The 24330-nt window shown below is 40.1% G+C and overlaps 1 protein-coding gene across 2 annotated transcripts in view; it reads left to right on the top strand.

The window, feature by feature from the left end:
• Window positions 1–20689, top strand: part of TPST1 (tyrosylprotein sulfotransferase 1) — a 151086-nt gene extending 130397 nt beyond the window's left edge. The window contains exons 4-6 of one of the 2 annotated variants that reach the window (XM_077777931.1): window positions 15887–15937; window positions 18436–18482; window positions 20131–20689. In XM_077777931.1, the coding sequence (XP_077634057.1) occupies window positions 15887–15937; window positions 18436–18453 (69 nt within the window). In that variant the 3' untranslated portion in view covers window positions 18454–18482; window positions 20131–20689. Of the gene's footprint in view, window positions 1–15886; window positions 15938–18435; window positions 18483–19598; window positions 19977–20130 lie in introns of those variants that run through there. The other variant, XM_077777932.1, reaches the window with a different exon arrangement.
• Window positions 20690–24330: the final 3641 nt, after the last annotated feature.

Below are 24330 nucleotides of genomic sequence, written 5' to 3'. Positions count from 1 at the left end.
CAGATGCTTAACTGACTGAGCCACCCAGGGGCCCCTAATGTTTATTTTTGAGAGAGCACACGCATGTGTGCGAGTTGGGGAGGTGTAGAGAGAACAGGACACAGGGGATCTGAAGTCAGCTCTGGGCTGAGAGCAGTGGGCTCGAATTCACTAACCGTGAGATCATGACCTGAGCTGAAGTTGGACACTTGACTACCTGAGCCACCCAGGCTCCCTCCTGTCTGCCTTTTTATAATTTGTGTCTGCTTTGGTTTTACTTGTCACTTCGCAGCTATCAGTACTTGCCCATCCCCTGCCTGTTTGCTGTATCTAATTGATATAGGCTGAAACCAAATAACTTAGGTTGAATAAAACTGTGTGTGAAGGAAAAGGGACCTGTGAAGGGTTGAATCTGCAGTCTGCCAGCACTAACTGCTGCTAGCCGCTCCCAGACTTTTGCTTACATCTTAATTGTAAATTGTTACTATATATAGGTGAGGCTGTGGTAACAGTTCAAGTCCTATTGAGCTTAGTTGTTCAGTTCCTAGTTAATTTTATGAGAAAGCTGAAAGTGACCTGAGGACAAGTAACAAGAACTATATGTACTGCTTGTACTTCAGCCAATATCCTGACCCTCCTCTTTCTTGGATTTTTGAAACTTCTCAGGAATTTCAGGCAAATTTTCCTCCCTTCTCTAGCTCTGTATTTTAGGTGATTTCACAATTGAAGGCTGTACTTGTCATAGAGTTAATTATACCTGTCTTCAAATATCTGAACCTCATTTCAGGCTGCAAACCCAAAGCAGCACATACAATTTACTTTTATATTTGAGTGATTTCTTTTGAAATGGTATCTGTTGCCAACCAGAGCCTCTCAAATGAAAACATAGTGTCACTACCACTAGTAAAAGCTGTTAAGTGTGTTAAATATATGGAGCTCACATTTTTATATGCATTTCTTTTAGAGTTTATTAAGTGTGCTGCTGTGTGAAAGGATCAAGAGGAGCTCAGTAACCTTTATCACTTGTTAGACACGGACCTGGAAGCCCTGCTAGAGAGGGCAGAGGTGGAGCTGAGAAAGCAATCCCTGTGATACTCAGGCTTTGAGAAACTGCTTCAAAATCACAAAGTATTAGAGCTGGGAGGGGAGTGGTTTAAAAACCCCTTCGTCTTTCCTCATACTTCCAGTCTCTTGCAAATAATTAACTTACAGTAAAGCTAAACATTATGGGAATTACATGTCTCTCCTATCTTTTTTTAAATCTTTTTCCTCTGCACAACATAGAATTTCTTTTTCAAGGGTGTCTAAGTGGCTCAGTTGGTTGAATGTCTGACTTGATTTTGGCTCAGGTCACATTCTTATATGGTTCATGAGTTTGAGCCCCACGTTGGAGCTGACAGTATGGGGCCTGCTTGGATTCTCTCTCTCCCTCTCTTTCATCCTTTCTCTCTCTCTCAAAATAAATAAATAAACTTTAAAAAATTTTTTAAAATGTATCTTCCAGTAATGATGTGTTCCTCTATTCAGCAATTCCATAAATAGTAGTTTGCAATCTCCAGCCGTAAGATACTTACCTAGACTTCAGAGAAAGTGCATACTATGGGTGTACCTTCATACATGGAGAACCCCCACCCCCACCCCCCCAAAAAAAGTCATCTAAGGAAGCACACCTGTTATTAGCCTCAATCTTCATATACAAAACTCCAGTCAACTTTTTGTGCTTCACAGCCAAGATGCACTGAATATCTGCAGAACTTCCTTAACATGAAAGAGACCAGAAGAAAGAGAAAACGGGATTTCAGAGGAAATAAAAACAGTGTAATGAGCAAAAGAAAATGTAAATGAACTATAATTAATGTTCGTGTAGAAATAAGATGAAGGAACAAGAACAAGATGGGTTTTTTTAAAAAAACAACAACAGGAACAGAGAATTTAAAAATTTGGAAACTAAAAATATGAGAGCTGAGATTTAAAATCAGTAAAAGAATTAGAAAAATGAAGTTGAGAAAATCTCTTAGTAAAACAAAAGGACCAACAGATGACTTAGAAAAAATATTGGAGGCTGTATTCAGGTGGCCCAACATTTGACTAATTGGAGCAAAAGAGAAAGAGTGATGAGGAAGAAATTACTAAACTTGTAATAAAAGGACATTTCCAGGAACAGAAGGACATGCATCTCCAGTATCACTGAGTGAAGAAAATAACCCTCATCCAGGCACATCATCATAAAGTTATAGAACACTAGGGATAAAAAGAAAATTATTAAACCTTCTAGTGTGAAAACAAAGGTCACATAGAAAGGACCAGGAATTAGAATGGTATCAGCCTTGTGGGTGCCTGCATGGCTCAGTGAGAGTTAAGCCTCTGACTTCAGCTCAGGTCATGATCTTGCAGTTAGTAAGTTCCAGCCTCACATCAGGCTCTGTGAGCCTGCTTTGGATCATGTCTCCCCTCTCTCTCTGCCACTCCCCTGCTCATGCTCTGTGTCTCTCTCAAAAATAAACATTGAAAAAAGGAAAAAGAAGGGTGCCTGGGTGGTTTAGCTGGTTAAGCGTCCAACTTCAGCTCAGGTCATGACCTCACAATTCCTGGGTTCGAGCCCCATGTCAGGATCTGTGCTGACAGCTCAGAGCCTGGAACCTGCTTCGGATTCTGTGTCTCCCTTGCTCTCTGCCCCTCCCCCGTTCACACTCTGTCTTTCTCCGTCTCTCAAAAATGAATAAATGTTAAAAAAAAAATTTTTTTTTTAAATATCAGCCTTGTCAACCCAAACATGGGAAACTATAAGATAATGGAGCAATGCCATAATTTCAAAGAGAAAATTATTTATCTGGAATTATATAACCAGATAAACTTCCAATCAAGTATTAGAAGAAAATAAAGATATTTTCAGGGGCTCCTGGCTGGCTTAGTCAGTGGAGCATGTGACTCTGGATCTTGGGGTTGTAAGTTAGAGCTCCATGTTGGGTGTAGAGATAATGCAAAAATACAATCTTAAAGGTAAAGATATTATCAGATATGCAAAATCACAAAAGATCTGCTTCTTATATATGCCTTCTCAGGAGCTACTGAAGCATATACTCCACCAAAGATGAAGGATTAACCCAAGTAAAGGAAAGTCCTGGGCAAGGAAATGGTAATGAAAACTAGAGAGATAGGGAGAATATACCACATGACAGCAAAGGAAAATTCCAAGATAACACCTGAGCAGGAGACCTAGAGAACAAGTAGCCCAAATGGAAGTAAACCAAATGTTTCAGGAAGGGTGTTTTGTGAAAGGGGAAAAAATGGAAGAGGGAGATATGAATGCCCCAAGAATCACATATTACCAAGAGCAGAAGTCTCCCACCGAAGACAGTACTGCTAGGAATATATAAATTGTAAATGATGAATTGCCAGAGGTTTAATGAGAGTTAAGAAGATTGTGAGTTAAAAACTCCAGGGGCCCCAGTCTTAGAGGGGCCCCCAAACTCTCATGAATTTTTCCTCTAGAGCCCCACAAGATTCTCAGGGTAGAGATCAGAGAAAAATCCCTTGATGCTCTGACAGAGGGAAGGGGAAAGTAAACATTTAAAAATATGCTTGAATCCTCTCTAACAATGGCCTGTCCTCAAAGTAAACTATTTTACCAAAGCCTAAGCCACTTGGGGGAAGGGAAATACCCAACTCTAACTCCCTCTAGTTTTTCTGTCTTACCTAAAGGGTTAGGAGGGGAAGCTAAGAAGCCCTTGTGCTGGTTACAGCCCAGGCACACAGATTCACTAAAATATTGAGATGGAACTGTGGGGTTTTAGAACACTTTCTCCTCGACCCCCAAACACATACACCCTATCACCACACCGGTCAGTCTCTTGTATAATGACAGTGAATTACTACTAAAAGAGCTACAATGATCAGATTCTGTTTTCAAAAGCAGTCTCTAGGAAAACCCCAGAACAATAAGGAGTACAAAAAAATTGAAGAAATGTTAGCCTCTGATACGTACACCTTCAACAAACAGTAAACACAGGCTGATTTCTAGCCAGTGTAAACCCTCACACTGAAGGCTTATTTACCACAGTCCCTTTTACCCAGTACATTGTGTCCACTTTTAACCAAAAAGTTACTAGATGTGCTAATAGGCACCAAAAAAATGTTGGAAGAGACAATAGAAAGCATTCAAACTGGATTCATATATACCAGACATTTTGGAACTATCAGACTAGGAATTTAAAATAACTATGATCAACATGCTAAGGATTTTAATGGGAAAAGTTGATAAGTGATGTATGCACAGAGATAGAAACTAAGTAAGAATCTAAAGGAAATGCTAGAAGTCAAAGCCACTGTAACAGAAATGAAGAATGCTTTTTAAAATTATTTTTTATTTAAAAAGTCTTTTTTAATACTTATTTTTGAGAAGGGGCAAGAGAGAAAGATAAAATGTGAGTGGGGGAGGGGCAGAGAGAGAAGGAGATACAGAATCCCAAGCAAGCTCCAGGCTCTGAGCTGTCAGCACAGAACCTGACATGGGGCTCAGACTCATGAACCATGAAATCATGACCTGAGCCAAAGACACTCAACCAATTAAGCCACCCAGGCACCCCATGAAGAATGCCTTTGATGGCTTATTGTAGACAGGACGCAGCCCAGTAACAAATCAGCTTGCAAAACTGAAATTCAAAGAGAAAAATGAATGAAAGAGAACAGACTATTGAATAACCCTGAGGCAGTTATAACAAGTGTAATATATGTATTATGGGAATGCCAGAAGGCAAAGAAAGGAACAAAAGAAACGTTTAAAGTAGTAATTGCTGTGAATTTTCCCAAGTTAATAAAAGACAGCAAACCATAGATACACAAAGCCCAGAAAATACCAAGCAGGATAAATCCCTAAACGTCTACACACAGGCATTATCATAGTCATATTATGGCAAATCCAAAACAAAATCTTGAAAGAACCCAGAGGACAAAAACACCTTACCTGTAGAGTAACAAAGATAAAAGTAATATTGGATTTCTCCACAGAAGCCATGCAGGCAAGAAGAGAGTGGAGTGATATATTTAAAGTGTTGAAAGAAAAAAATCCACCAACCTCAGTTCTGTAACCAGCAAAATTATTCTTGAAAACTGAAGGAGTAATACTTTCTCAGACAAAATGGAGGGACTTTGTCACCAATTGCCTGCTCTGTGAGGGATGATAAGCTCTTCAGAGAGAAGGAAAATAATACAGGTCAGAAACTCAGATCTAGACGCCACCTGAGTGGCTCAATTGATTAAGCATCTGACTCTTGATTTCAGCTCAGGATCAAGCCTCACATAGGTTCTGTGCTGAGCCTGCTTAAGATTCCTTTTTCTCTCCCCCTCTGCCAGCTCCCCCTGCTCACATTCTCTTTCTCTCTCTCTCAAAAAGAAAAACTCAAATCTACATAAAGGAAGAGAAGGAAAGTTAGAGAAGGAATAAATGAAGATAAAATAAAGTGTAATAAGGGATAGGAGAGAGGAACTGAAAGTACTTTTATTTATCTACACTACTTGTGAGGTAGTATAGTGTCATTTGAAAGTAGACTTAGATTAGTTGTAAATGTATATTGCAAACTCTAGGACAACCACCGAGGACACTTTACAAAGAAGTAAAATTGACATGCTTAGAGAGGAGAGAAAATGGAATCACATAAAATGCTGAATTAAAACTAGAAAAAGTAAAAAAGAGTAGAAAAAAGAAAGTAAGTACAAGGGCAACAAAAAGATAATAGTTGCAAATATCATAGGTTTTAAACCAATTGTATCAGTAATCACATTAAATGTGAATGGTCTGGGGGCACCTCGGTGGCTCAGTGGAGCGTGCAAGTCTTGATCTCAGGGTTTTAAGTTCGAGCCCCATGTTGGGTGTAGAGATTACTTAAAACATTTTTTTTTAATTCTAAGAAAAATGGGAATGGTCTAAATTAGAAGTCAGACACTTCGAAAGTGCATTACAACACAAAACCCAACTATATGTTATCTACAAGTGTGCTATCTACATACAAGTTACTACAGGTATGATATTGTGATATAAGAACTACATATTCAGCCCCCAGTTCCTAGAGCAGAGCTCTTAAAACCCTTGTCGTTTTGGGGGCATTGGGTGGCTTGGTTAGGCGTCCAACTTCGGCTCAGGTCATGATCTCACGGTTCGTCGGTTCGAGCCCTGCGTCCGGCTCTGTGCTGACAGCTAGCTCAGAGCCTGGAGCCTGCTTCTTATTCTGTGTCTCCCCCTCTCTCTGACCCTCCCCTGCTCACGCTGTCTCTCTCTCTCTCAAAAATAAAAAAAAAAAAATAAAACATTTTAAAAAAAACAACCCTTGTCGTTTCTGAGTGATACTGGTGAAAGGAGCATCTTTTGTTACTCATAGTGAGCCCCTTTCAAGCACAACCAAGTTTAAAGAATTTTTTTAAATGTTTATTTTTTGAGAGAGAGAGAGAGAGAGAGAAAGAAAGAGAGAGAGAGAGAAAGAAAGAAAGGAAGGAAGGGAGGGAGGGAGGGAAGGAGCCCAGGCTCTGAGCTGTCAGCACAGAGCCCAATATGGGGCTCAAACTCATGTACCTCGAAATCATGACCTGGGCCAAAGTTGGATGCCTCACCAACTGAGCCACCCAGGGGCCCCAAGCACAACTGAGTTTAGATTATGGAGTTACTTTATGGGGCCTTAGATAGCTTCAGGATGGGAGCTGGTTGCCAGAGGAACCAACCATGTGCTTAGAGGGTTAGAATTTCCAGCCCTACCCTCTCTAGATGCAGGGAGGAAAGAGGGGCTGGGGACTGAGTTGATCAACCACTGGCCAATGATTTAATTAGCTGTGCCGAAATGATGGAACTTCCCTTAAAACCCTAAAGGAGAACAAAGGAGTTTAAAGAGCTTCCAGGGTGGTGAACACATCCATGGGCTGGGAGAGCGGTATACCCGGTACTGCACAGAGACAGAGGTTCCTGTCCTCGAGACCCTTCCAGACCTCATCCTACATTCCTTTTCATCTGGCTGTTTGTATCCTTCATAATAAACCAATAATCATAAGGGAAGTGCTTCTCTGAGTTATGGTAACTATTTGAGCAAAGTATTGAACCTGAAGAGGAGATTGTGGGAAACACTATACAGGAGGCCTGGACTTGGCGCCCTTAACCGGTGAAGATCTGTGCTAACCCTTGAAAGCTAGTGTTAGAATTTCTTGGTGTGAAGAAGAACCCTACATTGGTGTCAGAAGGACTGTGAGTAGAGAAAATAGTTTTCTTTTTTAAGTTTATTTATTTTTAGAGAGAGAGAACGTGTGTACAGGAGGGGCAAAGAGAGAGGGAGAGAGAAAGTGCGGAGTCTGATGCAGGGCTCGAACTCTGAACCATGAGATCATGACCTGAGTCAAAATCAAAAGTTGGATGCTTAACAGACTGAGCCAGTAAGGCACCCCAGTTTAGAAATTTTAGATATAAAGACACAGATTAAAAGCAAAAGGATAAATAGAAGATATACCATGGTAAGGCTAATAAAAGAAAGCTAGAGGAGCTTTCAGACAAAGTAAAAGACACTGTTAAGAGAAGAAAAAGACAGCAACAGATGGGGAGAAAATTTTTGCAAAACACACATCTGATAAAGGACTGACATACAAAATAAGCAAATTCTTAAAATTCAAAATTTAGAAACAATTCAATTAAGAAATAAGCAAAAGATCTAAATAGACGACAAAGAAAATATATCAGTGACAACTGAGTATATGAAAAGGTGCTCAACATCATATGTCCTTAGGGAAAAGCAAATTAAAATGACAAGATACCGCAACACACCTACTTGAATGGCCAAAATCCAAACACGGACAACACTGTAAGATTATGAGAACGTGCAGCAACAGAACTCTCATGCATTGCCGGTAGGAATGCAAAATGGTACAGCCACTTGGAAGATAGCTTGGAAGGTTGTTTTTTTTTTTTTTTATGTGTATTTATTTATTTTGAGAGAGAGTTTGAGAAAGCAGGGAGAGGGAGAATTCCAAGCAGGAATTCTGTCAGGGCAGAGCCAGATGGAGGGCTCAATCTCACAAACCTCGAGATTGTCACCTGAGCCAATGTCAAGTCAGATGCTTAACTGACTGAACCACCCAGGCATCCCCTAAAATATTTATTTATTTACTTTGAGAGAGAGGGAACAAGGAAGGTCAGAGAGAGGGAGAGAGAGATTCTCAAGCAGGCTCCACACTGCCAGTAGAGGGCCCAATGCTAGGCTCGATATCACGAACCATGAGATCATGACCTGAGCCAGAATCAAGAGTCAGACACTTAACCAGCTGAGCCACCCAGGCACCCCCAGCTTGGCAGTTTCTTATAAAACTAAACATATTCTTACCATATGACCCAGCTTTTGCATTCCTTGGTATTTAACCAAATGAGTTGAAAAGTTCTGTTCACACAAAACCTATACCCAATGTTTCTAAAAATTTTATTCATAATTGCCAAAATTTGTGAGCAACCAAGATGGCCTTCAGTAGGTGAATGAATAAGTAAACTGCTGTATATCCAGAGAATGGAACATTATTCAGTGATTAAAGTAAATGAGTTATCAAGCCACAAAAACACATGGAGGAAACTAATGCATATTGCTAAGTGAAAAAAGTCAATTTGAAAAGACTACATACTATATGATTCCAAGCCTGTTACATTCTGAAAAAGACAAAACTGGAGACAGTAAAAAGATTGTGTGAAGATAGGGGGAGTAAATACGTGGAGCAGGGGAGTTGGGGAGGGATGATAAGAGAACTCTTCTGTATCAACTGTAATAGTAGATACATGTTCTTATGTATTCATCAAAACCCATAGAAAGTACAACACAAAGAGCAAACTCTAGTGTAAACTAAAGACTTTAATTAATAACGGTGTATCGGTTCTAGTTCATTAACTCTAACATGTACCATGGTAATGCAAGATTTTAATAGGGGGAGCTGTAGGAGACAGAGAGGACATATATGGGGATTCACTTTCTGCTAGTTTTTCTGTAAACCTAAAGCCGCTTTAAAAACTAGAGTCTACTAATTAAGAAAAATATGAGGCTATTACTAACTCTAAATAAAACAACAACAAATAGGTTGTGTAAGAAAATGTAAATATGTGATGTTTATATTGTCATAATAATGGACACTTATAGAATGTGACTTTAACCAAAAATTATTATGTAATTCTTGGGAGCCTAGAGGAAAGGAAGTGTTACCGATCTGATATCCTCACCTCTCATGATAGAAAGTCTGTGTAACAGAAGTGCACATCCGTGCTCCTATCTGAATGCATTTCCTCCCCTTTGGTACCCCAGTCCACCTCCCCACGTATCCTACAACATCAGACTTTGCTCTCTAGTGGGATCTCTGCCATCAACAAACATATATGCCCTTAGTTTTTCTCAACACAGATACACACACACACACCATACATGCCACTGCCATTCCTTTCTTTGGTTCCCTGTACATCAAGACTGAAATTTTCTGTACTCCATCTCTGGTTCCTCTCCATTCTCTGTCTTACATCCACTTCATTTAGAATTTTACAGCTACCATTCTATTTCATTTATTCTTGTCAAGTTGACGGTGACCTTCATGTTGCTATATTGAGTAGTCAATTACCATGTTAGCTCCCAGCATCTTTTGATGCAATTGATTACTCCCTCCTTGATAGGTTTCCTTCTCTTGGTTTTAAGGACACCACTTTCTAAGTTTTCCTTCTCTGTCATTGGAGCTTCTTCACAGTCTTATTTGCTGGTTCTTTCTCTTCTCCCTGACCTCTGAATGTTAGAATGCCCCCATATCTCAGGCTTAAGTCCTCTGCTATTCTTTCTTTACCCTAAGCCCCAGGCTATCATATCAGTTATCAAGGCTTTAAATACGATCTGTAAGTTCATAATTCTCAAATTTATATATCCCAACCCAGACGTCTATGAACTCCAGGCTTATATATCCAATTGGTGACTTGGCATTTTCATTTATTGTCTAATTGACATGTCAAGCTTAACATATCCAAAACTAAGCTACTGATCTTCCCCCTGAAAATATGCTATAGCCAGAACATTTCCCAACTGTGCTATGACAATTCCATACTTCCAGTTGGTAGTTGCTTAGGCCAAAAACCTTGAAATTACCCTTGATTCCCCTCTGCTTTCTCATACCCTACACTGAGTCTGTGTAATTAAACATAATTAGAAGAATAAAAACCCACAATCCTACCACTTCTCACCACCTCCTTGTCATCTTCTCCTGTCTAGATTACTGCTTGTAACCTTCATACTTCTATCCTTGGCCCTTGACAATGTAAATAGAGCAATTAGGATGATCTTTTTATTTCATTTCATTTTATTTTTATTTTAGAGAGAGCACGCAAGCAGGGGAAAGGGGCAGAGGGAGAAAGAGAGAGAATCTTAAGCAAGCTCCAAGCTGGGCATGGAGCTCCCAACTCTGGGCTTGATCCCATGACCCTGGGATCATAACTTGAGCCAAAGTCAAGAGATACTTAACCAACTGAGCCACCCAGGTGCCTCAGGATGATCCTTTTAAAATGCAGTTTCAGTCATGGTACCTACTAGCTTGTCATTTCACTACATTGGACAAAATACTTAATTTCTCTGTAACTTAATTGCTTCATCTGTAAAAATGGAATAAATAATATCTCCCTCAAGAGATTGTGAGATTCGATGAGATAATACATATGAAGAAGCGCTTACCTAACACTAACCCGAGACAATAATCTTTACCTCCTGTTCTTAGTATTTTTACTTCCCATGTTCCCTCCAAATCAGGAGCCTACTTTTGTCTCCTCATCATTCTTTCAGGGCTTGAGAGGGGAGGAGAAACAATTCTGTAGGATTGTTTCGATCTGAGTGCCTAGCTTATTGCTCTCAAGCGAAATCCTCAATCTGTTAGTGCCAGAGAATAGTATGTCCAGAAACACTGTTCACTTAACCAAAGGAAATTCCATTCCTAACTTTGCTGTTTTTATAAGCAGTGTGGTACTTGGGTTCTGCACTAAATGGAATTACTCTGTCAGTAAAAGTGTTCTTTTTGTCAGCACTAAAATTTCTATCTTTTGAAGCATTTGTTCCCTAAAGGGTAATGAAAGGAGGCAGCTTCCCACGTAACTTTTTGATTGAGCCTTTATCTTATGTCTTATCCTCACCCCTTTTTGGTTTTTTTATTATATTTGTGACATCATATACTTAAGGGTGTTTTTCCCCCTTTCATGTAAGCCTTACCTCTCTGGAACTGTCAGTTCCTGGAAGACACTTAGAATACTTCATGTTCCCACTCCTATTTTCTGTCATGCCTTGCTGGTTTTTACAGTGAACTGAAAAGGGAAGGGAAGATTCAACCATAAGATTTGCTAATGGTAATAAAATACAAAGAGCATGTTATGAGACAGTGCTGGGTAGGGCCCTCTGAGCCTCACTCTGCCACTAACTAGCTGCATACCCCCTGGGCTTGCAGTGAACCTGCTGCTTGCGTTCTAGCAGAGGAGGCTAGCTAAAAGAGGAGAGTCCATTTCTGAGTCAGAAGATAGGAGGAATATAACAAAAGTTGCTTGGGGACCTAACCCACTAATTGGAGGAGGGACTAGGGCAAATCAGACTTGTTCTGGTTCAGTAAAGCAGCCAGGGCACAGACCTTACGCCTGAATAGTTTATGCCCCGGGGGCTTTGTGGGACACAAAGTTCCATGAATAGAGGAAGAAGGATAGACACCTGAGAATTTGTAAAACAAAACAAAAAACCAAAAGCAAACAAACAAAAACCCCATCCTATTGGCTTGAGCCCTTGTGCTAGATAGTGTCTGCTTTCAGACATGCGGTAGAAGTCAGCATTAACATGATACACACAGCTCCAGGGGCTTAAACACTTCTTACTGGTGTGAGTAAAAAGCTGGAACAGTAATACAATGTTATAGTCAGTTATATCTCACTAAAATGGTGGGGTGATGGGGACACGGTGCAGGAAGCTGGAACAATCCATGAACTGTCATGTCAGGGTAGAACAAACAGGATTCTTACGTGCAGATACTCCAGGCAGCAGCTAGGCCAGATGCCCCCCCACTCACTCATCCCATGACCTGGGACCATTTAAGGGTGTGAAAGAGACAATAGTAGTTTTGAGATGGTCCTGGCAGATGCAGTGTTGTTACCCAGCACCCACCTTAGCTTCCACTGTGATGCATCTCTGAAGAAATACCTTATTCAAAAGTCTGATATTTCTGCTTTAATTTTTTTAAATGGTTTACTGTCAAGTTGGTTTCCATATAACACGCAGTGCTTTAATTTTTTTAATGTTTATTTTTGAAAAAGAAAGCCTACATGAGCAGGAAAGGCAGTGGGAGAGAGAGAGAATATCAAGCAGGTTCCTCGCCACCAGCACAGAGCCCAACTTGGGCTCAAACCCAGGAACAGTGAGACCATGACCTGAGCTAAAATCAAGAGTCAGACACTTAGCTGACTGAGCCCCCCAGGTGCCCCTGATATCTCTTTTTTATTTAGGTTTCTTAGGACTGTAGCAGAGACCCCAAAGAATGAAACAGGTTTTATTTTTTTTATTTTTATTTTTTATTTATTTATTTATTTAAAATTTATTTCTAGGAGAGAGAGAGAGAGACAGCGTGAGCAGGGGAGGGTCAGAGAGAGAGGGAGTCACAGACTGAAACAGGCTCCAGGCTCTGAGCTGGCAGTTAGCACAGAGCCCGATGCGGGGCTCGAACCCATGAACCGCGAGATCATGACCTAAGCGAAAGTTGGACGCGTAACCGACTAAGCCACCCAGGCGCCCCGAAACAGGTTTTAGAAATTGCAGAGAAAGAGGCAAAAATTACATTAATTCTTTGAATTTCAGAAGGAATGCTGCTACTTTAAAAGTGGATCAATCATCACCAAGTAAGAATCCTTTAGGTCTATGAGCTTTAGGATTCACCATTTAGAAGATTTCTTTGTGTTCTGAGGGGTTACTCAGTGACTCTCTTCCTAAAAACCATCTGTAGTTTTTTACCATACTTTGTCAAGTTCAGCAGTTACCTAACTTCAGCTAATGGAGACCTTCTTTACTCTTGATTGACACAAATAGTACCCAGGTTTTTGTTTTTGTTTTTGTTTTTGCTGTTGCAGTGTTGAAACAAACATCTTTGTACTTAAAAAGTGTGTGCATGTGTATGTGTTACCAGTAAATTCTTAGCAATAAGTTACTGACTTAATTTATTCAGTTTTGTTCTTGAAATATACAACACAGAAAAGTACACAAATCATAGCTCTATAAATGATCACAAAATGAACATAGCTTCATAATTGCTACTCATATATATTAAGACAGAAAATTCCAAGCTCCCTGAAAGACTCTTTCATCTCCCTTCCCAATCACTACCACCTCCCTCCTCCCCAGAGTAAACGGTATCCTGACTCCTACTGCCATGAAGTTGTTTCACCTTTTTACAAATTTGAAAATACAGTAAAATGTTGGCTTACGAGTAACTTGTTCTGCAAGTATTCCAGAAGACAAGCAAACAATTCTAATAAATTTTAACTTGATAAACCAGTGATGTCTTGCAATACGAGTACTATGTGACACTGAACATCACATGATCACAACTGAGCCAGTGGTTCTCTCTCTCTCTTTCTCACTCTCGGGATTGTGGGTGATCATCTCCCATGCTCGGATGCTCAGTCTCAGGCCACAAGGTTTGGCAGAGATCAAGTGATTTTTCAGAATGTTGGAAGGTGCCCACAACTGGCACTAGAATGTTTGTCGCTTCAAAGCACCTGTGGACAGTCCTTTGCTTTTCCAGACAAGAGTAAGCTTAAGAATGCTTTGCTTCATTCTAGTTCAGGCTGCCTGCAGATAGAGACCCTTTCCTCTGCTTTCTTATTGCCAGTTACATTAAATACAATATATGACAAGAGTTTATTAATACTGTATTGTAGTCAACATCCTTGCAAGCATATACAATGGCCTCCAAAGGAGAAAAGATTCCATTGAGCCAATAGATAGCAATGATTCTGTTAGTGATAGTGAAAGTCATCCTACACAGTAATGCTCCTCTCCCGGCTCCTTCACACTAGCCACAAAAGGTAAGTGCAGGTTAATTTATTTTTCTTTGTATTTTGTATTTTCATTATTATTTTGTATTACATTACAGTATTGGAATCACTTTTATATGAATATTTTTGGGTTGTGGAACAAATCATATGAGTTTCCATTATTTCTTATGGGGAAATTCCCTTTGATATACAAACGCTTTGGATTACAAGCATGTTTCTGGAATAAATGATGCTCACAAACCAAGCAAGGTTTTACTGTATTTTAAATGGAGACATGTATATCATTTTTAGGCATCTGGCTTTTATCCCCCTCATCATTATGTGTTGGGAATCATTGATGTTGTTTATCATAGCAATAGTTCATTTTTCTCATTGCTTCTCAGTGTATCATTATATACTACGTTTAGGTATTTATTCATTCTAATTGCATTGCTTGCAATGCCGGCATTGCCATAAACCAAGCATCTGTATACTAAGGTCTGTTTCTGGGTTTTTCATTCTGTTCCATGAAAATATTTGTCTGTATTTGTACCAAAGCCTATCTTTAACTTAATTATACACACACACACACACAGAGCTGTATAATAAATATGTATATTTATAGTTGTATAATAGTAAGTCTTAATAACTAATAGAATAAGTCCCCCACTTTGTTCTTTTTAAGATTACTTGGATTATTCTTGGCCCTATGAATTTCATTAGAACTTTTATAATCAATTTGAAATTACCCTTGCCCCCTCTGCCCAAAATAGTATGCTAGAATTTGAATTGGAATTCCTTTGTGGAAGAGAATGAACATCTTTATTATATTGAATCTTCCAGTCCTTGAGAGTGCTATATCTATTTATTTAATCTTTAATTTCTCTCAGTGATGTTTTATAGCTTTCTGCGTAAAGATCTTACACATCTTTTATTAGATTTATTCTTAAGTATTTAGGGAGTTTTTTGATGTTGTTATAAGTGGTATTGTTTTTTATGTTTTTAATGTTTATTTTTTAAATTTTTTTAAATGTTTATTTATTTTTGAGAGAGACAGCATGAGCAGGGAAGGAACAGAGAGAGAGGGAGACACAGAATCCAAAGCAGGCTTCAGGCTCTGAGCAGGGAAGGAACAGAGAGAGAGGGAGACACCAAAGCAGGCTTCAGGCTCTGAGCTGTCAGCACAGAGCCCAACATGGAGCTCAAACCCATGAACTGAGATCATGACCTGAGCCAAAGTCAGACACTCAACCAACTGAGCCACCCAGGCACCTTAAGACAGATGCCTAATTGAGCCACCCAGGCACACCAGTATTTTTTTTTAAGTTATTTCCATAAACAGAATTATATATATTGAAAAGAGTAAGTTTTTAATCATGAGATTTTTGAGGTTAAAAGTATGATTTCAAGAATCATCAAATATTCAAATTATTATGGAGGTATAGGATACATTAAGAAAAGCAAATTTGGAATAAATCCAAGGTTTGTAAGGGTGGAGATTTCAAAAGGAAATCAGGAGAAGCCTCTTCTGAAATCGTGTGAATTCTTTGTTGGTTGCTTGAGAGAGATGGCCCAGGGCTTGCTTTCTCTCCCAGCTAAAGTGATTGGAGCCTGGAATGTTGGGTTCTTCTTTTCTTGTTCAGATACTCTGAGCCCTCTCCCAGCCAGCACTCGGGCAAAATGTAGAACAGGTGGGACCAGAACAAATGGGAATTTCAGTCAGTCCTTCAATGTTTTTGAAGTGATAGGCTTCCTCCCATTCTAAAACTCACCAGGACTGAAGCAGTAAACCCATCCACCATCAGGCATTGCAAGCATCCTGAAGTGACGATGTCAGTACCTGTTTCCTTAAACTCACACTTGGCTTTGTTTTTCCAGGTCTACAAAGGAGAATTTCAGCTCCCTGAATTTCTTAAAGAAAAACCTCAGGTATGGTATCTGCTTCCTCTTCTTTATTTGATAGATGAACTTTTGTTGAAGTGATCTTTTTAAAGAGTACTGTGCTGGTTGTAGAAAGATTGGCCTCTGGTAGTTGTTGGTTTTAACGGAGTCTCACTTTTTAACACAGTCTTACTTTCAGAGAGCTCAGTGTTTTCCAAAATTAGGGAAATCATTTATTGATAACTAAAACCCAAATGCTTCAGGTCACTTACAAGCTATATAGTTTTCCACATATAAGGAGCCTGCCTTAGTGAATCCAGCCTTCTGATATCTGACTTGAAATAAAACTGTACTTTATTCTTACATACATCCATGGCCTTTTAACTTGTCTTATTTGGAGCCTAGGAGATTTGTGAATTCATTATATACACAGCCATTGGCCCTCAACTACAAAGCCCCCAAGTTGGGAAAGGATAGTGAGAGTTTGAAGATTCTAACTTTTACTTTTTAAAAGATTAATAAAACAGATCCAGAGTTATTCTTGTAATGTCATGCCCTCACTTGGGTTTCAGTATTATTTCTTGAGTTGAAGAGAAACAGGCAGTGCTACAGATGACACAGTGTACCTGAAGTAGCCCAGAGTGTCCTATATTGTAGTGGGGTGGGGGGGAATTGTTAACTCCTCTGTGAGCCCAGATGACTTCCCTTTCTAGCCTCATGATGATACATGTTGCCTCCAAGCTGCTGCTATCAGTAATTAGCTTGTAAATAGGAAATGAAGATTCAGCACTTAGTTCAGTTTCTAATATCGTTCCAGATATGGGTTGGTGAGAAAAACATACCACCTCACAGACCATGTGAAGTCATGTTGTCCAAAGCAAGCCTGGAGCAAGTGGGCCGGGCCCTCTACGAAAGCTGTCTCATACCAGGGTTGTAGGCTCTGTCTTCCCAGTTAGCCATTAATAGTTGATACCTATTACTTGAGAATTTCAAACTACTTTCAAGGCATATTCTTATTAGCATATATATAGTTTCAACCTACATTCTTCATTTTATTTGTTCAACAAATGTTTACTAAATTTGTGTTATGGGGAGAAATTGGAATAAGTCTTCAAGAGTCAGGGAAAAAAATCTTCTCAAGGAACTTCTGATCTCCCCCAAAGACTATGACCAACTTTTGCAGACAAGGGGCCACAGGGCCCTGAGCCTGGGCTAGGCATGATGTCCCAGAAACCTGGATGGATTCATGAATAGGCCATCACTCACTTGCAGGCTGCGGCATTTGGAGCCAGAGAATAATCTAAGAGGCAAGTCTTAAAAGAATGTCAAATCCAAAGACTGTTTTGCATAATAAGTTTGAAGGAGTCAAAAAAGGGAATTTGAGACTAAAAAGGATACCTCTGCTTCACAGCATACACAAAAATCATTTCCAGGCAGATTATAGACCTAAATATGAAAGGCAAAATAATAAAGTTTTTAAGAGACAATAGAGGAGTATATCCTCATGACCTTAAGAGGGAAGGATTTCTTAAATCATAAGAAACACTGATCATTAATTTTAAAATGGATAACTTGGACTCTATTAAAATTGATCATATTTACTTATTAAAAAGCATCATAAAGATAGTAAAACAGTATGCCTTAAGTGAAGTAAAATAATTTGAAGCAAAGCGCTCCTCTGTAGAATATAGAGGATTCCTACAAATCAGTGAGAAAAACGCACAAAAGGCTTACCAGGCATTTAAGGCACCTTATTCTGGTTAGTTTAATGCATCACAACGCATACTTAGAAAAAGGGCTGTAAAAGACTTTGATTTAACTAATTATAAATGAGAAAACTGAAACCCACAGAACCCTCAGGTTTGCTGTTTAGCTGAGGTGGCTCTCAGAACTCAGCAAAGCACTGTATTTACAAATACAGTTTGATTTTAAAGGATACAAATCAGAATCAGCCAAATGAAGAGACGTATAAGACAAGGACTGGGAGGGTCTCAGACACAGAGCTCTGCCCATTCCCCGTGGAGTGTGGGCACTTCTCCCTCCCAACAGCACGTCCATGTGCTCACCAGACAGGAAGCTCCACAGGACTTCAGCATCCAGGGTTTTTATTGATAGCGAATTACATAGATGTGGTTGATTGAATCATTGGCTGTGTGATTGAATTCAATCCCAGTCAATGTCCGCTACCCAGAGGTTGGGCTGGCTCAGAGCCCCAGCTCTCTGGTGAAAGGTTTGGTCTTTCCATGACCAGCCTCCATCCTGAGTTATCTCATCTCTTAGCATAAACTGAAGTATGATCCAAGGAGCTCCTGAATTAGCAAAGACATTCCTCTTACCTGGGAAAATCCAAGAATTTAGAGTCTCCCCACCAGCAACCAGGGACAAAGGCCAGTCAAATTCTTTATTATACAACAGTTGCAGACTGAGTTCATTAGAAAATCTGTGATCAGAGCCTGCAAGCTACACCTGATATTTCAATGGGAGCCATCACTTTTCACACTGACCAACTTCAAGGACGTTAAAACATCTTTTGCTTCCTTTGACAGACTGAAGAAGTGGAGTAGCAGAGCCAGGAACCTCTTACATATGTGAGGTGAGGGCTGGGGGACATTCCTGGGTCTTTGGGTTTTCCCTGCTTAAGCTCTCTTAGAAGGTGGTGTGGCTGGGGTGGAGAGCACAGCTCTGGAGTCAGTCGGCCTGGGTTGGAATCTTGGCTCTGTGGTATTGAGCAAATTGCTTCTTTGTGTCTCAGCTTCCTCTGTAAAATGAGGACAGTATTCATAAGAGAATAGTAGTAAGAATTAACCACAATAATGTCTACACAAAGCTTGGCACCTAGTAAGCACTCAAATAATGTTAGCTGATGTTTTTAATATAAGGAGGAGTTTAAGATGATAAAATATTTTCTTTTAATATGAAAGAAATATGGAGACCATTAACCCCAATCACCTGTTTGCAGATAAGGAAACTGATCTGAGAGAGAGAACAGGCTGTTTGTCAAAGTCACATGACAGGAAGGTGAAAGCCAGGGCTTCTTCCACCACCCTGTGCTGCTCTTATTTGGGACTTGAAAAACTTTTCTAAAACTCTGATTTTTTTTCTTACAGTTTTACTTGCTGTTTTATTTATATAACAGTGTATTGGGTGCATACTGTATACCAAACATAAAATATCAAGCATTTTATATATGTAATATAGAAATGACATATTATATTACGTATACTATATAATAGATATGATACATTCATTAAAGTTTCAAACCACTCTGGCAAGTGGGTGGTATTATTCCTGTTGTACTGATGAGACTGAGATTGAACAATTTGAGTAAGAGATTTTTATGACTTGCTGGGTGTTGGTGGGTAATAGACAAAAAGCACATGAACACTGCTAAGCCATGTCAATCACAGAAGGCAGTGACCTCGTAATATTATAGGCTTCAGGATTTATGAATGCCTTTTTGCTAAGGAGCAAAGGCTAAATGTTAGACATATACTCTATGGACTTGTATAACAGCAGTTATCAAGCCTAGGATAATTTTGTTGATCCAAGATACTTTAAAATCTATCGAAAAATTCCCCCCCTGAAGTACACACACAGTACTGGTTCATTTACTGACCAGCTGTTTCACAAGACAGAATACAGTGTCCGTTGACTCCAGCCTTCGAGTTGCCTCCACAGCATCATTTCATCCTTGCATTGCTTGGTGCAGCCTGTAGGTGCCCATGTGCGATGAGAGGAAGACTCAGAAGAAGTGAGGAAGACAACAAAGCATCTCAGGACAGATATGAGTCTTTCTTCTTGCCATTTGGACCCTTTTGGCATTTGAATGACAGTCACTGTGTTCTCTAAATCTTCCTTTAAAGAACCTTGATATCCACTTTTTAAATGGAGAAACAGCATGTTGGACCCCTGAACGTGTGACACCCCTACCAGTGCCCTGCAGTAGCTTCAATTGCAGATGACAGTTGCAATCATTTAGAAACGGGCAAGAGTAGCCCTTCCTTTTGCTGCCATCTGCTTGTTTCACGTCCCAAAGCTACTGGCAGGCGTCTGGAAGTCTCGCAGACTGAGGGAGAGTGTGCCTCTCTGGTCGTCCTTCTGAGGCAGCTGTTCTCGTAATTGTCCACCNNNNCAGCTACTTGGCTTCCGCCAGGACCACAGCTGCGTAGGAGGCAGTATGGTGCAGCAGAGAGCAAGGCGTGACTCCACACCTGTAACCAGATTCTATTTGTTTGCCCTAGGGAAGACTGCTGCCTTTTCAACAGAAGGGAATTTTCTAGGACTGGCCATCCCCTGCTGAGATCAGTGGAGCGTATGTACCATGGCCGGCATCTCCTATTCACTTGCCAGGCTCTCCCCACTGAGACGGTGGCATGTCAGTATACATTTGGGCCTTCCTGGGTGATCTGCTTCCTGAGTACAATGCTCTTGATCCTGATTATGCGCACAGCCCTGTGGATAAGAAGTCCAGAGGGAACCTGTGCTTTCTGTTAAAACTGCTCTGGTCCTCTTCTTTTCTTAACAGATTCCAAACTTTCGTTTCAAGGGGAGGGTTTTAAAATGGGATTCTATAAGCAAAATTGGGCAGTTTCATCTTGGAATAGGTTGTCTGTACATGTTCTAATGTTTTGTAAAACACTTCCTGTTTAAATGTATTGATGTGGATAATATTAAATATCTTAATTATTTAAAGAATTCACTGTATTGTTGATGAGAAGTTGAGGAATTACCGTATACATTTACAACTTAATGACTTTTGTATTTTATTTTTCAAAATAAAAGCTTTAAATGTGTGAAGCATTCTGGTGGTTTACATGTTTTCATTACTGTGATTTCAGAGAAGCAGTAAGACCTTATCAGAGAAGCCAAAGTTTCTTCAGTTGGCTGTATTGTAGATATTCCCTTCTGTGTATCAGAGCATCTTTTTTTCAATGAAGTTTTTAATTTTAATTCCAGTATAGTTAACCTTCAGTGTCATATTAGTTTCAGGTGTATAATACAGTGATTTGACAATTCTGTACATTACTCAGTGCTAATCCTAAGTGTGCTCTTTAATCCTCTAACCTATTTCACCCATCCCCCCACCCACATCCCCTCTGGTAACCATCAGTTTGTTTTCTACAGTTGAGAGGCTGTTTCTTAGTTTGTCTCTCTTTTTTTCTGTTGCTTGTTTGTTTGCTTCTTAAATTCCACATATAAGTGAAATCACATGGTATTTGTCTTCTCTGACTCAATTCTCTCCAGCTCCATCCAGGTTGTTGCAAATGTCAGATCATACTTTTATATTTCTGAATAATATTCCAGTGTGTGTGTGTATACCACATCTATATCCATTCATTAATTGTTGAACACTTGGGCTGTTTCCATAATTTGGCTGTAGTAAGTAATGCTGCAATAAATTCCACAGTGGCTGCAATAGTTTACATTCTCATCAACAGTACAAGAGGGTCCCCCTTTCTCCACATCCTCGCCAACACCTGTTGCTTTTTGTGTTGTTGATGTTAACCATTCTGACAGGTGTGAGGTGAAATCTCGTTACAGTTTTGATTTGCTTTTCCCTGCTGATGAAATGATATTGACCATCTTTTCACATATCTGTTGGCCATCTGAATGTCTTCTTTGGAGAAATGTCTGTTTGTGTCTTCTGCCCATTTTAATTGGATTATTTGTTTTTCGGGTGTTGAGTTGTATCAGTTCTTTATATATTTTGGATACCACCCCTTTATCAGGTATGTCCTTTGCAAATATCTTCTCCCATTCAGTAGGTTGCCTTTTAGTTTTGATGTTTCTTTCACTGAAGCTTTGTATTTTGATGAAGTCCCAATAGTTTATTTTTGCTTTAATTTCCCTTCCCTTGCCTTGCATTTACTATGACTGATGGCAGAGAAATCACTGCCTGTGTTTTCTTCTAGGATTTTTATGATTTCAGGTCTCATGTTTAGGTCTTTAAAGCATTTTGCATTTAATTTTGTGTATGGTGTGAGAAAGTGACCCAGTTTCATTCTTTTGCATGTGGCTGTCCAATTTTCCCATCACCATTTGTGGAAGATCCTTTTTCCTATTACATATTCTTTACTCCTTTGTTGAAGGTTAATTGACATGTATCATAAAATCTTAATGAAGATTTTGCTGTAATTTCATAAAGACTCACTATCATTTGTCTTAACATCCTGTTCTATTTCTATGGCTACATACTATATTTAAGGACAGAGAAGTTACTGTTACCAGCTGTTTTCTAGCAGCCATTGTTATACAATACAGAATGATCAGATAATAGTAGTAATTTCTATTTATTGAGTGTCTTCTATGTGTGAGGCACTGAACAAAGGTGTTTTACATGTTTTCTGATTCCCTCATCCGAAAATTCTGCATCCTCCAGTCTTATCTATCAGTAAGTAATATTCTCTACATAGTCACTCAAGCCAGAGACCTAAGAGTCTTCTCCTTCCTTCTGTCCCCCCACATACAAGATCTTTGATTCTAACTTCAAAATATTTCTTGAATCCTTCTACTTCCCTTCAGCTCTGCTGCTCCCACCCTAATCTAAGACGGCACCATCTGTCACCCAGACTGTTGCAGTAGAGAGCCTCCTCAACAGTAACCCCATTCCTCTTCTCGCCCCCCTCAAATTCTGTGTAGCACATAGCAGAGTGATGGTCTGACAATACGCATATAGATAGGACCCTCCTCACTTACCCTCTCATTTCAAAAGAACCCACGTTCCTGCCAGTTCCAGCCACTGCCCNCCCCCCCCCCCCCCTCCCCTGCCTCTCTCCTTGTGCTCTAGGGTTCTTTGAGTCTCACAGAAACACACCAAGGTTTTCCTGCCTCTGCACATATTATTCCTCTCTCTGGAATGCTCTTCCCTTTGCTCTATGCCTGATAGCCTCCTTCTCAAGTCTCTGGTCTCAATAAATGCATTTCCTCAGAGAGACTTTTCCCGACCCCTTGAACTAAAAAGTAGATGCCCTTCTTGACTCTCTTGTTCTTACTATCACCTTATCAGAATTTGCAGTTTTTAATCTGTTGACTGTTTTTAATTATTATTATCAATCTCCTATCCTCGATGGTAAGTTTCTGGAAGACAGAGACTATGTCTTTTCTTGTCCATTTTTGTATCTCTGACACCCAGCAAAGTGCCTGGCACATCCTAGCAACCCAGGAAAATATTTGTAAATGATTAATTCTCCCAGAAACCTCTGGCATATTATTTTACACATGAGAAAACAGGCTCAGCCATGTGGTGCCCCCCAGACAAGGCCCCTCAGCCAGTGCCACAGGATTGACCTGGCACCTCAGCCCAAGCCTGACCTGAACATCCTTCTTTCCAGGCCACTCCCCTCAGGCCTGTCCCCTTCCGTTGAAGTGAATACTGCTACCACACCCACCAATGCTTTGCTCAGCAGCAGGCCTTCAGACACTCCTTTGTTCAAAAACCTTCTTTGAATCTCTTATGCCTAACACATTACATCTAAGCTGTTCTGCCTCCACTGCGTGGCCTCACTACTTTCTTGTGGATAGTTCGCCTCCTGCCTTTCTCTGTCTCCTTACACTCCTTCACTTTCTGCTTCTTCCAGATGCCTGGAAACCCTCTCCCCTCTCCCTGGAAAATCCCAGCCTCATTAAGGGCTCAGCTGTCTTCAGTGCCATTTCTCATTACTCAACTGCTCCAACCTCCAAATAGTAATAAAGTCAGCCTCGGCTTAACATAATTTTTTTTTTTTTTTTGCTTATTTCCTGTCTTATGTCATTACCTTTGTAGGGAGGGGGTCACATACTCCTCTAGAGCCTATCAAAGTGGGAGAGGAGGACATTTTTAAACTATAACCCAACCTGACTCCAGTACTTGCCCCAAAGGGGACATTATTCACGATTTTTATTCCCCACACCGGCCCTCCCCTGGAAACTCCCCTGTTACACATGGGAGTATGTTGGAACAGGGCGAGGGCAGAGAACCCACTGCACAAAATAGCTGACTCGGGAAAGAGGCAAGCCCGGCACACTGGCCTGAAGAAACAGATGCTGTGCTATTTCCATCCCTGTGGATGTTCCTTCTTTCACAAAGCTTGCTTTCTTTCTGGCCCGAGCACATTTCTTTTGAGCCCTATGAAGAAAAGCATTTCTGTTTCATAAGACCTCTTAGGATCACATCTATGAAGATGACTGTGAAATGTGATTTGGTGAAATCGAATGGAACTCCTGTTGAGCAAATGAAAGCTGGCTGGAGTAAAATTTGAAAAGAGATAACAGTAAAGGACCAGGTAGACATGTGGCCTATGACTGTCAGAGAGCTTCCTGGAGGCAGCATAGCCATTGGCCACAGACAGCAAGTGAACCTGGAGAGCCAGAGAGAGGCTGGTGTCCTCAGTGGCCACAGGAGGAGCTTGGAGAGAGCATCGGCCATGAAGAATCATAGAATTTAAAGAAGAGGGTGAAGAAAA

The sequence above is a fragment of the Crocuta crocuta genome, unplaced genomic scaffold (genome assembly GCF_008692635.1).
Source record: "Crocuta crocuta isolate KB4526 unplaced genomic scaffold, BGI_CrCroc_1.0 scaffold217, whole genome shotgun sequence".
Taxonomy (NCBI): Eukaryota; Metazoa; Chordata; class Mammalia; order Carnivora; family Hyaenidae; genus Crocuta; species Crocuta crocuta.
Note: the sequence above shows the minus strand (reverse complement) of the source record. Positions and strands in the feature narration are given on the sequence as shown.